The following is an 18508-nucleotide window of genomic DNA, read 5'->3' as shown; positions in this document are numbered from 1 at the left end:
GAAGCCAGGGCATTACATGAGAATTGACACTGTGGGGATTAGGAGAGAATTGCAGTAGAACAGGGTATAACATTTACAGACATTTATATAATCAAGGAATGAGTTATATTGGGGAATGTACTGTGTTTTACAGTGAATGTATTTTTAATATTTCTGGGAATGCTGTGATTTTTGCAGATTTGAGTGTTTTGTCAGTTCTTAACGACTCAGAACATGTGAACAATTCTGGACAGTTTAATATGTCACACTTTTTCCTATGTTTGAAAAACAACAAAATCAGACTCTTAAACTTTTGAATAATATGATGACAAATTATCAGTTTCTTCAGAAGCTTATTTCATTCTTAGTTCCTCAGTGGGCTCCTACTGAAGGAATGAAGACAATACCTGCTCTTAGGAATCTTCTTAGTTAACCAGTTCAGATATCACTGAGTACTGAAGCAAAAAGAACAGAAATTGTCCAAGAACTAATTGGAAAGCAAAAAGATCTGTGCGAATGACCACAAAATCATTGCTTGTCACTGAATTACAGATGTTATTGAGTGCAGTTATTTGCAAATATTGTGGTGACCTAAATCAAATCCATGCAACACCTACCTGAAATTACCAAATAATCTATTCTCAGTTATGTTAGAAGTTTTTATAAAACCAGCCAGAAACACCCAGCTCTCCCCTGCCCCCAACGAACCAATAGGAGTTTGAATTGTGAGGCTAGATGTGTAAAACAATTATTTAAAAGGAACTTAAGGTGTTTAAGAAAGTATTTTTCAAAGGATCAAATAATATCTGTACTAGTTTCCTTCAGCTGCTTTTCCTTGCCTCTTAAGTTTTTTGCATTACTCTCTAAGTTCCAGGTACATAAAGCTAGCAAAAATGATGACATTCTGTCAGCATCTTTTTGTTATTTTCTGGCTTTCTTGTTAAAGATAGCTTCAGAGATGTACTGTGCCATTGGACTTGCTTCTCATCTGATGGAACTGAAATGTCTTCCTTCTCTTTGGAGTTTTTAGTGACTTAATTGTCTTCATAACAGAGTTTTCCCTGAGTTGCTGGCCAGCCTCCTGCATTTTCTGGAAACCTGTGCCTGTGCCCCCCCATGATGACATTCTCCTTAAAGGACTACTTCAGCAATACTGTATATGTGAACAAGGCCTTGGGCCACATTCAGAGAAAATGTTATCTTCTGTCAGTTGTTTCATTCCCAGCCCAGTGTTAAACCCTAACAATTTGTTATGTTTTGGCTTAGAAGAAGTTACTGGTATATCAAGCTATTGATATTCTAACACAGCAGTTTTGAGCTGCTCTTGATTTTCCCCTCAGTAGAATTAAGAAGTGGATATAGGATCCTTTTCTATAGGGAATAATAGCTTAGTAGAGAATGGTTTAATTACTCTCTTTGTCTTTCCAAGTTAAAAAGTATTTTTTTTAATGTAATTGAATGCTGCTTGGACTTTACCTATCTTTGTAAAACTGGGAATTCAGAGTCACTTAATCTACAAATTTGGTTCAGAAAGCAGAAGACTGTACTAATTCACTGTATAGGGTGAGTCCCACAGGAAAACACAATAATAATACTAATGTAATGATAATTTCAGTGTTACATTTATTTTAGACAAAGAAACAAAACGGTGCATATCAGAGGCAAATTCTAAGGGAAATTAATATCTTGGTGCCAAAGTAAATGTAACTCAGTAAAACCTTTATTAGCTGTTACAACTACTGAATAGTTTACTCATTTGAGTATCCCAGAGTTGTTTTTCATAAAATCTATTCTTGGTGTTTGTTTTTTGTTTGTTTGTTTTTTGTTGGTGTTTTTGGTATGGTTTGTGGTTTGTTTGTTGTTGATTTGTTTTTTTGTTTGTTTTTTTTTTTTACAAGTACTCTTCTAAACAGAAGTCCATGGCTTCTGGCCTGAAATACCGCTTGGAATGACAGTGGTTTTATATTTGATAGATCCAGGCTTTATACATCTCATTGTTAAGTCTAGTTCCATAACTTCAATTTCTGAAGCTATAGGCAGTGTCCAGGGATGAGGGGCAGCAAAAGCAACCAACAGTATTTAACAGTTATTAAAAGCTACACAATAATTTTCTGCAGTTACTATATGATATAAACACTGTGGGAGCCTAATATACTTTTGTGTCTCAACTGCTGAAGTCTGTTCTCCTGCTTTGTAAAACATGAGCAAATCCATCAAATGCTCTTTTCTTCTTAACAAAAAACTGTCCCTGTCCTACATTGGTCTGACCCTTCTGACTGAGTTTTTCACTTGAATTTTGGAGGCTGGCTGCTGTGGTGGAATGGTTGTCCAGTCCAGTCCAAGTAGTGTCGTCATCCATCTTTCTGGAATCGGTGCTTTTGGAGATTATATTTCCTGTAGTCTTTTCTAAGAATGAACTGTATGGTGTGTTCTCATGGAAGCCTTGTGGCACTGAGAAGGAATGTGCATCTTTGTCACTCTGATCCAGCTGGAAATGATCTATGTTGAAAACTGATTGTGTTTTCTCAGAAGAGTGAAGATGCAGCAAATCTGCCATGAGATTGCAAGACTGTGTTTCTTCAGGCAGACTAGAGTTGCTGGTATCCTCTAATTCCATGTATCCATCACGGTTTTTCTCATTAAAACCTCCTTGCATTTTATCTGCACAAGTCTTAGTTGTGTTCACCTGCTTCCCCTCTGGTAGCAAGTCATCTTTCTCTGAAGTAACTCTAAAATGTTTTTCAGCTGTCTGTTCAGGCAGGGACTGAAGAGATGATTCATCGCTAGAACGCAATAGCAATGTTTTCTTCACAATTTCATTCAAAGCAATATCAATGGGAGCAAAAATAAAATCATCATCCTCAGATGTACTTGTATTTCTTCTTAATGTAATGTCTCCTTCACTATTATTCTTTTCAGAGGAGTTCCTTTCTGTGTGTTCATCTGTACTTCCCTCTGGTGTGTTTCCTTCTTGTTCAGTGGGACTGAAGCTGAGGGAATGCTGAGGTTCAGTGTGGTTCCACTGATAGAGCTGCAGTTCAGCCTCTTCAGGAGTGCTCTCTCTACCTGTATCATATGTGGGAGAATCTTTTAATGAAAGTAACATGTTACTGAAGTCTGTACTTTGATTGTGGAGGGAATTAGAAATAGAGTTTTGTCCTGTTGACTCTTCTTTAGTAAAATAACCAAGTGTATCAGGAACTTCTTGACTTGAAGAACTAACTGTGTCTGAATCTGACATATTTATGTGATCACTACATTTATCAACGTAAGGTGATACTATTTCGGGCATGCTGGTATCTGACCCAAAATTAATAGTGATTTTCTTGTCTTCATTTTTTCCAATATGCTGAAGCTCAGTAGCAATGTTTGGAGACTCTGGCAGTGTTGAGAACTTCTCAGTTCCACTGTTCTTATTGACTTCCTCTGGTGGTGACTGACAGACTGGCAGGTTGTCACTAACATCAGGTTCTTCCAGTTCAAAGTCTGCTAAAGAACTACAGTCACTCAATGTGAATGGAGTCCCTTCATCTGAAGAACTATCGTCAAACATATCTGCTGAAGTACCTCTTTCATTTGTATGTTCAGTTTTACAGTCATACTCTGTAAGAGGAGAGTTTTCTATTGTTTGGTAGACGCTTAAATTCTCAATATTTGTGTCTCTCTTGCAGCTACTGGGTAAAATAACATCTCCCACATCACTGGTTGTATTTATGTTGCCATTTAAACCAGGTTGTTCACAGCTTTGTCTTCCAGGCATATATTTTGTAGTGCTCATGGGTTCGTTATGTGAAATTATACCTTTTCTTTCAGGAGAATCTGGTGCAGCCTTTATGCTTTCAGACTGCAGCAGACCAGAGTTGCTGCTGATCTTGCTATTCCTAGAATCTTCTGCAACTGTATGTGCTGGTATTGTGGAAAATGGAAAGCCAGTTTCTCCCATGAAGGATAAATCTGAATATGAAGAGACAGTGTGATTTGTGCAATAGTCAGCATTCAGTTTCTTGGGTTTGGGAGGGAATCTGCTCTTCTCCGAGTCTTCGTTATTTGTAAATTTTGAACCTTTCTGTAATGCAATGTCATTACTTGATAATTTTCTTGGCATGACTTCATTGCTGTTCTTGTTATCTACCCTTACAGAAAGTAGTCCATTATCACTCAAGTTTACATCTTCATCACTGCTGATTCTAGTTTTGATATCTGAAAATGCTGTTTTTTTCTTCACATTGATCTCATTATTGCTTTGTTTCTGGTATTCTTCAGTATTTGGTGCAGGTACATGGCTACCAGTAACATTTTCATACAAAGCAGAAGTTTCTGTAGGCAAAACACACGTGTTTCTTGTAGAATTCCCATCAGAAATGAACAGATCACGCTGCGTATGTGTTGCTTTGCTTGCAGAGCACTCTCTGCTCAAGGTTTCGTCTGAAAATGCTTGATTAGAGTAAATATGTTCTGAACCTGAATTTTTCTTCCTGCACATGAGTCTCCACAGGCTCCCAAGGTAGGGTCTAGCAAAAGCACCCAGACAAAAAGCACAAGCAAACGTAATGAGCACTGAGAGGCAGACGGCCAGCGCAAAGTCTTGCTCTGTTCTTCCTTGTCTAAGAACAGCATTAGTGTCCCGGGCTTTTCGAACCAAAAATGTTGAAACCTCTTCTTTCACCTCTATATTGTAGATGAGATATTTCTTCTTTGTTGTATTAAAAATACACATGTATAAACCTTTAGCAGTTTTCTCAGCATTGTGTATCACTAAATTATTCACTTTATCCAGTGTTACATGATGAAGATTGTTACCTTTTGAAATTTTGCCCCTAGGTGTCCACCAAGAGACTTGATTACCTGAAATAAAATACAAGTTAAATCTTTCTTAAAAGTGTAGGATACTTGGTTTGCAGGGTCAAGTTATTACTTTAAGGACATACTCTCAGCTATCTTGAGTAATTTTAACTATGTATTGTAAAAGACATTTTATTTTTATTCATCCATACTCATTTTACATGGCACCATGATGTAGGCTATAGCTGGTTGTCAGCTTTTGGAATGTTTCAAGGTTGTATGTACACCTGTGCCTTTGGGTCTGCTTGCATTCCCATCTGGGTTTTGGTGCAATCTAATGTGTTGATTTTAACCCCACCATCAGAGTTGCTGTGACTTTCCTTGTGCATAGATAAAGTAGATGGCATTTCTGATAAACCCTACGTATTTTCATTTGGGGATATAGCATTCCAAGGGGAAAGCCTTACCACCCGAAAGTGCTGTTAGTCCAGTGAACTGTTTTGCCATATGGCACATGACAAATGCACCTGCTCTAAGCTTGGTCTTAGTTTTCCTTCTGCATGGGAAGTCTTAGCTCTGTGAAGTTTGTCACTTGTACTTCAGGTGCTCTTTATTAATTGTAAATGCTGAATTAATCTCCTAAGTGAACTGTGTGCTACATTAGCTGTACTTTTTAATAAGTAATATTAATCCTTTCCCTTGCAAATAAACATTCATTTTTTTTGCTGTAACTTGAACACTAGAGATACTGTTGCATCCTTCTCAGTTTTCTACATACCCCAAAATTGCCACCTCACTATTTAGTCCTTTGTTTACATACCTAAATTAGCTGATAAATTTGCAACATACTACTATTTGAAGTTGATTTCTGTAAAATCTGGTATCACTTATTAGTTTAATGTAAGGAAGAAGATGAAGACATTTTTGGGGAAACATGACTTTCAAATATACTACTTATACTACTAGTACACTACTTTTTAATGGAATAATTGGCATGTGAAATTGTTGTTCAGCTATTTTAAAACCAGATTTCTTTCATCATTCTGCATGCATTTGAATTTTAGCAACGTATGGATAGAGTCCCTGATTCACATACCTCTTGTGTTGTCCAAGTCACACTCTAGCACTGACTTCTTCTCTGCTGGGATTACAGCAGTCCTGAGCAAAACTCTGTTGCTGCAGTTTAAATGAAAACTTGAAAGATACAGGAGAGGTTTCTGTGAGTTGTTGGCAGATTGATTGTATGAAATGCTCCATGTTTGCCTCGTGGAGTCAAAAAGAAAATGAAATAAATGTTTGAAAGTATTTAGTCTGCAGTTAAATATCCAGGCATTATTTGACAAGCCCACTTCAAGTTGAAAGAAGTTCAGACTGATTAGTATCTGTGGTAAAGGGGTTGTTAGAGCATTTCCACGGAGATTCACAACCTATTTGGAAAAAATTCAGACATAATTTGATAAGCCTTGCTACAGAATTCTAATTGCAATATCAACGTATATTTTGGTATTCAAGCACTTGTGCAGTTACGGGAAGGATACATCTGGTTAGGATTTCAGTAATACAGTTCTAAGCTTTTTAATTTAAATGTAAAGTTCAAATTGTGGTATATTTAGAATTTTCCCATTGTAGGCTACCTCTGTGTAAATAGGAAGCCCCAGAGCTCTCACTATAGAAGGGATGGGGGTAGAAAAGGATATGTGTGTGTTTAAGCCAGTTTTGGATTGATTTTTGCCATAGATAAATGCTGAATTTGTGGTTGGATTTTGTATGTTTAGCAGTGTCTGTTTTCTATATATATGAAAAACATATAAAATTTATTATTTTCACCATTTGCTTTAGTTTTTATAAATGTATACTAATATAATAATCAAAGATCAATATAAACATGGTCATGTATAGCTGATAATATCTTTAATGGTGATTAACACAAAACATGGAAACAGTTGTGATGTTGCTTTACAACCTGTAATTTGTTGAGATTCCTGAAGGCTTCTGGATTAATTTCAGTTATCTTGTTGTTTTGCAAGTCGATATCCTTCAGCTGTGAACAGTTCTGAAAATCATTCAGATCAATCTGTCGTATACCATTGGATGAGAAATGGACAGTGTGTAAGGACTGCAGCAGGCCTAGTCCTAGGAATAACAAAACAATTTTACATTTCATGTTCTTGTTTTCCCAATTACTCCAAGTGGCTTTTTAATATTATTTGCAACAGAATTCCTTCAATCCCAGTCTATTGCAACAAGTGGCTGCAGGCTTTGTGTTACCATGCCTTTCCTATTCAGTGGTTGTCCCATTCTAAAATTTGCATAGCATAAAAAGTAGGTATGTTAGTACATTCACAATCAATGCATGTTTTAAAAATTCACATCTCCATGAAAGCAGTAACATTTATTTTTTATATCAAAATTATTCCAACTGTGGTCTCTGTACTTTGAGCACACTTCTCTGGAGAACTGGAAGTAGGAAAGGAGGAGTGTGAAAAGGGTGCCATTTGCTCAGCTGATAAAATCCACATATGTTAATTGTAAATAAATAAGAGACACAAAAGGTGATACAATATCTCCTATTTGTTGCCATCTGTAAGTTAATGGGAATTTTTCATATGTGGAATCATTTGAACCATATTCATAGGATGTAAACCTGTCTGAAAACAAAGACATGGTTGCTTCTGCCTGTCTGCCTGTGAACTATCAAGCATGACAGTGTATTCTTCAGCATACCCTAGCTACAACAGCATCTAGCTGGCCTAAGTAGCCCTTTTCAATGCTGGAGATACCTTATTTTAGAATCCCTGAAGGCAGCCTGCAAAGCTCTGGACTGCAAGTTTCAGTGGGAAGGCAGGCAATTGAACACTCAGAATTACCACAGTTTGTCACACCTGAATGTCACTCTAAAATAGTTTTTGATCATACAGCATTGTTGAGAAGCTACTAGTTCACAAAAAAAAAAAAATTGCCCTTGGTGTCACTGGTTTACTGGAAATCCCTTATTTTGGTCTGCTGAGTAGTTGATCTTTGGGTTTCTTGTGAAAAGCAGAGAGAATTATTCATTCCTGCTGTAGAAGTAGAGGTAGCTGATAGGAAAGGCACTTGGAAGTTCTGGCATTAATTCTTCTTTGCACCTGCATGAAACACTGTAGTTTGGATGCTTCCCTGAAGCTGGCTTTGTGCCAAAAAGACTCAGGAGCCTGAGCCTGGGGTGGTGTTTGTGAGAAGGGTTTCTCTGCAGCCAAACACCTTTGCTTTAGAATTCAGTTTGTGTTTTCTTACCAGAGCTTAAAAAGTAGAATGTTAGTGAAGTATTTTGGAGGAGGAAAGGTAAAACTCTGAACATGTATTTAAACAAAGACGGGATTTAAGTATAACTTGAAGTATGGTGGTATGATGCATAGCAGTTTGACGTTCAACATCTAAAAATTGGTTCTCTTACAGAAAATACTTGGATCTTCCTGATCCACTGAGGATCCACTGATCCTACAATGTGTAGTTTCATTTTATATCTGTCAAAACAAGTAAAATATGCATCAGTGTATTTTATAATGTAAGCTTTTCTATCCTGTCTACATGGGAAAATTGCAGATACTACCAAATCATTATGTGAAATGGGTTTTCTGCATGCCAGAGCTTAAATGACCCTGTGTAGGTGTATTCCCTTTGTCTGACTTTGTGAGGTAAATGGTGGGGGTTTCTTTGTCTCCTCCAGCATTTTCAAAATCTAGAGCTAATGAGTCTGATTAAGTTCTCAGAGATTGATTAAATTCAGCAAACAATATATAGGATAGTGTTGCACGTATTGTGGATTCTGTTTCATTTAAACACTGTTTGGACAACATGAACCTTTCTATACAACAAGGAAAAAACACTGCTTTGGCTCTCAGAAGATGTAATTTGGTTATATTTGACTGACATTAAGGCATTATGATTGCAAAGACTGTAAGAAAAACCCCACCCTAATCGAAACAACACATTTGGCATCAGTCTCCTGATTTGCATGCAGGTGGAACTCTCCCTCACCTTAAGCATAACTAAATGAGATTCTGAATTCACATTGAAAACCAGCTTACCCCTTGGGAGTGAGGCCCTTAAAGATTTTAAAGCTTACCTCTTGGAACTGTATTAAGGTTGTTTCTTTCAACTGACAATACTTTCAAAGCAGGCAGGAGGTGAGAGTGTTTTCCATACTTCTGAGACCCATGTGCAGGCATAGGTATGTCCAGTGTCAGGGTGTGGATGGCGTTATCATTGAGATTGAGAGTTTCTAAAATGGGCAAATTTCTAAAAGTAGTTAAGGAGAGTTCAGAGATCAGGTTGTTACTAAGATTCAGGTGTTTAAGCATCCACTCTTCATTTCCTTTATCAGTGTGCAGAAAAGTTTTAATGTTGTTGTAACTAAAATCAGCTGTTATTGCCATTTGGAATACATCTTCTGGAATCAGGGATAGTCCAGTAAAAGAACAATTCACTGAGAACTCCCAATCCCACCAGCAGTCTGAATGGTTATGTGTATCAAGAAGGATCTGCTGTGACTTGATCCCCACTGATCCAGGAAGACTAAAGTAAAGGACCACAGCTATGACACTCAAGTGAAGGTTATCCATAGTACCTATATGGAAAATGCAGAATTACAGTGAGTACAGCATAATGAGAGTTAAATAGGAAGCGGAAATACTTTCACATTAAAAAAAATCAACACCAAGTAATTACCTGAAGCATTACTCACATTTCACCTTAAACATACAGAAACATTACATTTTTGGACTCTTAGGTATGTTTCAGAAAACATTCATAAATTGATAACCTACCCTCTCACTCCACCTCTCTCCAAAAATAATCCGAACCTTTCCTTTCCAGCCCTTCAGTCGAGAAACACGGCTTCTCAGGACCTTGTGAACAAACAATGGTGGAGACTTTTGAACTCTACTTCAGGTATCATACACAATTACCACTGAGCAAAGTCCACCGGATATCATCCATGACAAAGACATGTGGAATTATTTTTATACTTACACTTAATAAAATACCAGTTTCCCTGTCAGTAACAGCAATGTATTTTTAATGAAAAACTACATCTGTACAAATAATACTTCTGCACCACAGCTGCATATGTTAGGATTTATTGTTTCATTACAAAACAAAGCTGAGAAATTCAATTGTCTTCTACTTATTGAAACAACCACCACCTTTACATATGCTGAAAATTCTTCACATTTAAGTTGTTTCAACGTACCCAGTAAGGTGTTTTACACACAGGCATGTAGAATGTACTTTAAACACACAATCTTAAGTGCATCTGTAGGATTACAATAAGTAATGTGCCACACCATGCTTTAAATACAGAAAGAAAAATGTACCTTAGGCAGTTAGAAGATAAACAACCAATAAATACACAGCACATGGCATGTGTGGGGCTGACACTCCTCGAACTGTGTAGTGAAGGCAATAAAAATATTAACAGTACATAAATAGTGGTAACAAATAGATATTCTATTTCATTAGGTACCTGTATTACCAGTTTTGCTACATTTTAACAAAAAATCCACACTTCAAGACCAACTCTCCAGACCATGATTTAAGAGTACCTTTGTGACAAATCCTTCAGCTGTGTTGCGTATGGTATTTTAAACAGAACTCTTGACAGTCACAAGAATCTAATAGTTGTATATAGGCACGTCAGTATTAACCAAAGAGCTTTAACATGCTCTCCATGTGTAATCTACTTGACCAAGGCAGTATCTGCCATTTTCAAGATTTCAGCTTTAAGGATGCTGCTGCTTATATTTTATAAGTATGTGTCTATTTATATAAAAATAAAGTGACAAACTTCCGTTAGCATGAGTGAAAATTCTAACATTTTTAGTTTATTTCCTTCTCAATACTGTAACAGATACTAATTTGGGCACTACTTAGTGACAATGATGTATGTATGTTTTCAGCAAAATGTGTGTTTAAGTGGTTAGCAAGTATTAACTGTAGTAACACTAGGAAGTTCAGAAAATATACCAAATGTTAGTACTTTCCCGTGATCTTTACTGTGAGCAATTCAGTGACTTTTGCTACATTTTATTCTGCTTATTCTGTTTGTTAGAGCAGCTCTAAGGCTACCCACCCCCTCCAACCCCAACTGCTGAGCATCAAAGTCAGTCTTTGCCTTAGAGCAATGACCCCTCTAACCTCCTGTGTGGCAGAATGCCCGACCTGAGGATTCCCCCTCCAGAAATCACCTCCACCCACGCACACCCTGAGTGAGGACTTACTGACTGCTAATAAATACAGCAACTGGGACGTTAGATACGAACTTCTTGTTGCAGCAGGAGCTGATTTGTATCTTGTGGAATTCTAAGTACTTCGAGAGCTATAAAACAAGGGCAGATACTTTATCTTCCCTAAACAAATTACCAATTCTTAAGTTAATGTGTAACATTTGCACAACTTCTAGGAAGAGAATTGTGTGCTTATCTAGAAAAACTTGTCAAAAAACTACTTGCGAAGTAAATGTTACTTGATGTGACTGTGAAACAAAACGATTTTAAAATGAAGAAAATATGGAGGGTGGTGGAGTGGGAAACTTACAATGAGCTGGTCTGTTTTTAGTACACAACACCTTACCTCTGCAAAAGCACTTACAAGGCTATTAACAGTTTCTATAAGGTCCCAGTTCACCACAGGCACAGTTTCACTGCCGACAACTTCAGATGCACATGTATATACTCTGCTGTCATAGGAGTTGGTGCCCTCACCTTTAGATTTACAGACCTGTAATTTTACTCCAGAATTTAATTCTGAGGTTCTCAATAATGCATCAGTTCTGATGTTTATAGGGAGAAAGAGATCTGATCTCACACACTGCTGCTTAAAGTCATGCTCCAGATTATTACCTGTTGAGTAACTGTTCACATTCAACCATGCAGGAAATTACTTTTGGGTAGTGAGCAAGTTTTAAGTGCATCTTTAAAAATGTACTTCTAATATAAATACATTTTACAAATACTTCACATAAATTAAGCAACTGTAGAATCCCTAAACTGCACAGATAGACTGGGAGCTCAAGCAACACTTAAATAACTGCAAGATTACTTTGAAATTGGAGTTACATTTCCAAACTTGGTATTATTGATACTTGCAAATATTTGTGCTAGCATACTTTTTTTCTTTAATTACATGGGAATATACCGCAGAAATAATGCAGTATTTTAAAATGAGTGTGCCATCACTCCTCTTAGTACACATATGGTAAACCACATAATTTTTGGGGAAATCATTCTGTCAGCCTTTGGCAAGAAATGAAGACAGAAATGGCCACTTCAGCCATCCCAGGCAAATGCACTTCCAACAACAGATTGATATTCCTACTGAAGTATTTCAGATTGCAGTTGTGTTCTCAGCAGCCCTTGAGGTCTTGGGGGGCAGGGCAAACTTCCTTTAAACGCAACCGAAGGCAGTCAAGATTGTTGCTGAGATCACATTGGTTGAATATATACTCTACTGATCCAAATTCAGGAAGGTACTTCAGAAGGCATGTAGACGAAAAGCTCAGTACATCAGTGCCACTGCTGCAGCTAACAGGACAGGGCCGAAATACTGCTGAACACAACAGCCTTTGCTTTAAAATATTATGTAATAAATGTTAGCATAAACTGCTGTAAAAACAGAAATCCTTGAAGGCATGCAATTACTTCATACAAATACATGTAAACACAAAAGAGAACTCTCCTGGTAGTGGTTTGCACTCTAGTGCGTGGCTCCACACGGATTGACAGAAGTCTGGCACCCCATGTTATAACCTGTCACCTGAACCTTGAACAGTGTCCCGTCTGCACACATGCAGAGCTTGAAACGCAGCCAGTTGCCGTTATTAAACTGTTCCCCGTAAGAAGAACTTGGCAGTCTCATTGGGCTGACCATCACAGTTCCATTCAGGATGATACTGTTTTCCTGTTAAGAGGGAGAAAAAGAAGTACAGCTTCTAATTTAAACAAGGCAGGTAGGTGGTTTTTGAAAAGAACAAGCTGTTTTAATGAATCAATGGCATCTTTAGGATGGCTGCAGAAATCAGCAGAACAAAAAAAGTACAAAACACAAGGTTTCATTTCTAATAAAATTTGTGAATAACACCTATGGATTTATTAATTATTGCCAGCAATGTGCTTTGCTGTTCCAGTGGCAGATAGGTGTTGAGAGAGATAGCAGCAGTGTGGCTCTTCACTTGACAGAACTATTAGCAAATGCAGTAAATGTAAAAATATGTACATGAAATGGAAAGCAGTGTTTGAATTCATACATGAAATTCAATCACAAATGAAATGAAAGTGCAGGTATCTCTATTTTTTATCTTCCTTTAACCTTTTCCATCATTCTGTATACTCTGCAATCTTAACAATGTCCAAAAATCTTAAAAGAATGCTGGTAAGCTTTGTTGTGGCAGCACAGAAAGTATTACTCCTACCTGTGTGCTCCTTTGTCAAAGGTTGCTGTCCCGAGTAAATCCTCCAGAAGAGGAGATTAATTCCCGTTGGTATTTGTTTCAGTGCAGAGGCTAATAGCTTAGCTTTAATTCCATTGTGGGTTTTTAGTGACTTAATAGTAGTAAGTAATTGTTACCTGAAAGCTACTGAACTACTGATTAGCAGAAAAGTAATAATCCATCTTTTAGAACCCTTACTAAATATACCGACTACAATGAAACTTTTATGCATGACTGCTTTAGATAAAACTTGAATCCATATAAAGCTATGTCAGTTTATTATTTGCCTGAATTTGAAACCAAGCTGCTAAAAAATATGCTGATTTGAGGTACTTACTGCTTTAAGTTCCATGTTACCCCCCATTCGAAACTCAATGGTCTTGCCTGTGATGAAAACACCTTCATTTCCACGAACAATAGCACGGCCATCAACCTTTATGTTTAGATCACTGGTTGCATTGCTGGTAATCTAAGAACATAAACGAAAATAAATCCATTGCAGATCACTTTTTGCCTTTCTCTTATTTATGTCTGTCAAGCTTCTCCCCACTTCCACATTCAAATTTGAAAACAATAATTACTTAATTTTGGAAGGTATATAAAATAGTTTTATGTGTGCATTTTGTTTGTGATAAAAATAACAATGCATTTGACAGTTTTATGGGATATACAGTTGATGCTGGTAGCAAATATAGGCTTCCTAACAGGAGTGACTATGTAAACCTGCTCCTCTGTCTTCATTTAATCTGTCCCTTCCAAACTATTTATTCATTGGCCAGCAGAGGAAACACAAAGCAGAACAAATTGAATGATCTTTTTTGTTCATCCTTAACAGGATTCTTGGTGCTTCCTAAGGCCCACTCAGGCCTCTATAAACCAACCAATACTACTCTGCTAACATTACACAAAAGAAATAGAGGCTGTACTCCATTTGTAAAGCCTTTATTATAAGAGATAATACAGAATAAACTTCAGTCTGTCCTTAAGATCAACATTTTAAATGTACACACACCATTATTTAGGTCTTTCAGTTTTCCAATAAAGTGTATTAAATGTAGAAACCAACTCAGAACTTGTTTAACCTAGAAGCCATGAACTGACATAACTCATATAATGCTGTGATTGTTTCTACACTTTTACTCTGGCTTCTGAAATTCTGATTGGATTACCATTTATCTCCAGCAGAAGGAAAATTATACATGAAGTTCTAGTGATTGTTTTTTAAGTTCTTATTAGAAACAGAGAAGCTTTTCATAGAAATTTTATTTCTGAAACAGTTATCTAGGCACAAAAAAACCTGATAAATGCTTAAAGAAAAGACAGACATACCTAGCTGGCATGGTATTCCAGATATTACGCTCATTTAATGACGTCAATTTTCATTTCTGTTCTAATTTTTATGGTGATTTATGTTTTTAGAGCTGCATTTTTAGCTACGTTTGGTCAGGTTTCTAAGTATGTTAGATAGATTGTATTAGTAAACTTTTTTCTTATTCTACAACTATGGCAATTCTGTAAAGAGATTTTTAAAAAAGTAAGGGGTATTTTAAAAAGACATACCCTCTCTGTAGAGGCTTTCTGTACATTCAAGATCTTAACTCCATTCGGCAGATGGAACTCGTGAGTTTCATAGTCTGTGCTGAACAAGGTATTTTGTGTCCTTGGGTCAACAAATTCCATCCCAACATCACTGGTAATAGATGTTTTGTCTTTTTCCACGCTAAGCTTAGTTGTGCCTTGCTGAAATACAATCTTCAGAAACAAAGTCATTAAGTTAATCATGTTTCTAATATAATGTCCATTAATGTTAGTGTAATTCCATAGCGTTGCTCACAAACTTTCAGTTCATGATGTAACTTACAGGCTGATTGTTTCCAGTGATCACCAAATCTTCATTACGCCTGCCTCCTACAGTGCTTTTATATAATGGATGTATGACACCCATGTCAGAAACTTGCTTAAACCTCAAGAGGCCACTCTCATGGAACTCCATACTGTCACAGCCATTGGGGCCGATTCGAATCACTGCCCAGATAACTAATGTAATCTGAAAGAGAAACACACATTTTCAAAGATTACTTTGATCACCCAGATCCTCCTACAAGTACTGTATTAACTAGATGTTTTATTTGAAAGAATTACTAATGCTAGTGGTTAAGTGAGCTCTAGGTGTGAATTTACTTTAGACTGTTTAATTCCTACTGGAAACACCAGAGCACATTTCATTATGAAATGCATTTCGCACAATTTTAAGACTCATCTGAAATGGTAACTAAAATAATTTATGTGTATATATATTTGAAATTAAAACATGTCCATAATTAAATCTTTTTCCTGTTTAAGGGTAATCATGATATCATTACCTAATCAAATTTCCTGAACACAGTAGCTCAGTTCTGGATATATTTACCCTGGAACTACAAGAAAGCACTTTCACAGGTGGATGTCCAGTTATGACAAATAATAGATTACTTCTCATTGATCAAGCCATAAAAAGGTGGTAGTTAAAACACTGAAGGTTTAAAGTGCAGAGGCTGATTAATTCTGAATGTTCATGTGCAGCTCTGTTATTATCTGTAAAATGTTAACAGGAACATTTTTAACAGAATTTGCATAACAGTTTATCCTGAAAGTATTTGTACTGTGCTAGTAACACTTCACACATTTGCTGTTACTGAGTTTTGGGAATGGAGAGACACTTTCAAGGTTCCTAATTCTGTGTTACATAAATGGTAGGTTCGTTGCTGGGACCATGGTAACTGAAATAATAATGACTGAATTTCCAAGATTCTAGCATCTAATCTTGCTCAGACTACGAAAGAACAAAAAGATAGGAGAAAAATGAGAAATCTTCAGTATATTTTAAGTCCTTCTCAGCCATAGTGGAGTAAGTTTTATTTCTCTAATAAATCATCAAAATTAATCACATCCTAATGTTGCTTACAGGCTAAGTATTGTATAATACACAATATTGGGTAGTACTCACAACGAGATTGATGACAGCCAAAATAAAAAGAAGAACAATCACACAAATAGCCAAGTTGCCTTTCCTGCCACGTAAGCCTGTCTTATGGAGACGGTCTTCATCAATGGGAATGTATCCCGCTTTGAAGTTGCTGTTGTGCTCCTTGTTAACATTCCTGCGTTCCACAGCCTTCTCTCGCATAGACTTCTTCACCGGGCCGTTGGAGCTTTGCTGTCATGCAAACACAGATGAGCTGTTGTGAGGCATGGGAATCTGCCAGAATTATACACAGGTATGCATACAATAAATTATAAATTTGAACTAACTAGAGGAATATACTACATATTATATTCAATATTATACTTCAGTCTGCCACTCTGTAGTTAGAATACGTGTTTACAACTGCTGCAAGCTCTCCTAATGTTATGACTAAAATGAAAATCCAGATAAAATATATATTGTCTGAAAATATATGTAATTTTTATTATAGCAGGTAGGAATTATTAGTAACAGTTCCAGTAAAAAAAAACCAAACCCAGAAAAATCAGCTGTAAAGAACTTCATAGAGTTTTTACATCTTGGGGATGATACAGGACATAATCCCACAGGTCATTTGCCAATACACAAAATTTTAGTTCCCCCCATGCTAATGGGGTCAGACTATCAATTTATCCAACAGGATAAAGTTACTCTGATAGCACAGGGTTTGCATTCAACTTCTATTACATGCATGCAGCATGAAGAAAAACTCTGTAAGGCTTCAAACCTGGCATGGAGAACTTGGCCAGCCTAGCTTTAATAATTTGAGGCAACTAAATTGCAAAGATATCCCTTCAATGTGACAACTTAACACATAGATGTAACTTGCAGATATTCATAGGAAAAAAATCCCTTTGATGTATTTTCATAGCTTTGTACAATTTTTTTTTTCCACCTCCCTTCAGGTTGCTACTTAGGGTTGAATTCCTCAAAGAATAGGCTTGATACTTTCAGTGGTATTAGGTTTGCCCATCTGAAATGAATGCTGAAGTTGCTCCCTAAGCTTACTGCATTTGAATGGGTCTACAGTGATAGAACAGTTAAAAATCTTGTCTGTTCCTTCTGTTGCTGAACAAGAACATTTTATCAAGCATGGTGCTTGACCTGAACAGGTTTATGATGAGCTTCCTCGAAAGGCACTGCAACCCTGCACAAACTCAGAATTGAAGGGGAAATCGGAGAGATCTGCACTCTGGGGAAAAAGAAATGGAAACGTTGTGTAACACAACAGTATCTTGTCCCGAGGATGAGGTGTTCTTGAACGGATTTGATGGCGAGATAAAACTCCAGTGTAGTTTTATCACCCGTAAGGTAAGGGCAGCACAACTATCGACAGCAACAGGACTGTGAGAACCTGGGTGAGACGGTGACTGCTGGAAAAGGCGCTGGAGCATCCCTGCAGAGCTAGGCAGCGCTTCCTGAGGCACTCGGGCGAGGCTGGCGGGATCCCCCAGCACCTCGGAGCTCGCTGCCCGCTGCGGCCCCGGCGCACAGGCACCGTTCCCGGAGGCTCCCGAAGCACGAGCTCTCGGAACGCTCCGTCCCTTCCTCTCCACGGACGCGGCGCTGGCAGAGTCCCCGTCCCTCGCCTCCGACTGGGTGACAGTGACGCCTCGTCAGACAAATTTAGTCTTCAGTCCCGTGTGGGACCCTGGAATGCTGCTCCCGCACCGGCTGCGGGCACCGCCCGCCCGCTCTCCCCGCCACGCACAGCGGCGAGCGCCGATTTACGCCAAACAGCTGCATTCCCGTGCGGACAGGCCAGAACACTTTCCTTCGAGAACAGAAAGTATTTTTCTCCGCCAGAGACGGCGTCTGCGGGCGGAGGGCGCAGCGCCGGGCCGTGACAGGCCGCCCCTCCCGCCGCCGCCAGGCCAAGGCCGCCCGGCACGGGCTGCACACGCCGCCCGGGCCGCTGCAGGCGGGAGGGAGGCAGAAGGGCCGGGCCGGGCCGACCCCGCCGCGGCCCCCGCGCCCCGAAAAGCTCTGGCACCAAACCAGCCCCGGCACCGCCGCGGAAATGGCGCCCCCGCCCGAGCGCCCTGCCCACGAGCAGCGCCCGTCGGCTGCAGCGGCTGCTCGGGCGGCAGGGCGGGCTTCGCTCCCTCCCTCTCCCCGGCGGGCACGGCCCCGCCGCCTGCCCGTGCCTGCGCCTCGGCGGGGACACACCTGCTCGGGGGCGGCCGCCGCCATCTTCCTCCTCCTCCGCTGCCGCCGCGGCGCGGCCGGGCGCCCCCTGCCGGCACCAGGGCTCGGGCCGGGCACGCGTGTCCCGGCGG

At 38.8% G+C, this 18508-nt stretch overlaps 2 protein-coding genes across 4 annotated transcripts; both read right to left on the bottom strand.

Annotated features, from left to right (window-relative positions):
* Positions 1–1347: 1347 nt before the first annotated feature.
* Positions 1348–9703, bottom strand: LRRC66 (leucine rich repeat containing 66). 2 transcript variants are annotated; one of them, XM_051617623.1, is made up of 5 exons: positions 9567–9703; positions 8867–9367; positions 6725–6894; positions 5858–6188; positions 1348–4824 (listed from the first exon to the last, which is right to left on the bottom strand). In XM_051617623.1, the coding sequence occupies exons 2-5, from the start codon at positions 9360–9362 to the stop codon at positions 2144–2146; spliced, it is 3678 nt and encodes a 1225-aa protein (XP_051473583.1). In that variant the 5' UTR covers positions 9363–9367; positions 9567–9703; the 3' UTR covers positions 1348–2143. The 2 variants fall into 2 exon arrangements, with proteins under 2 accessions (XP_051473583.1, XP_051473582.1); XM_051617622.1 differs by having other exon boundaries at positions 8867–9703.
* Positions 9704–9862: 159 nt separating this feature from the next.
* On the bottom strand, positions 9863–18447 carry SGCB (sarcoglycan beta). Of its 2 annotated transcripts, none has more exons than XM_051617625.1 (6): positions 18399–18447; positions 16212–16421; positions 15087–15272; positions 14786–14977; positions 13563–13694; positions 9863–12696 (listed from the first exon to the last, which is right to left on the bottom strand). In XM_051617625.1, the coding sequence occupies exons 1-6, from the start codon at positions 18420–18422 to the stop codon at positions 12493–12495; spliced, it is 948 nt and encodes a 315-aa protein (XP_051473585.1). In that variant the 5' UTR covers positions 18423–18447; the 3' UTR covers positions 9863–12492. The 2 variants fall into 2 exon arrangements, with proteins under 2 accessions (XP_051473585.1, XP_051473586.1); XM_051617626.1 differs by having other exon boundaries at positions 16212–16463; positions 18399–18418.
* Positions 18448–18508: the final 61 nt, after the last annotated feature.

Source organism: Apus apus, chromosome 4 (assembly GCF_020740795.1).
Source record: "Apus apus isolate bApuApu2 chromosome 4, bApuApu2.pri.cur, whole genome shotgun sequence".
NCBI lineage: Eukaryota > Metazoa > Chordata > Aves > Apodiformes > Apodidae > Apus > Apus apus.
Note: the sequence above shows the minus strand (reverse complement) of the source record. Positions and strands in the feature narration are given on the sequence as shown.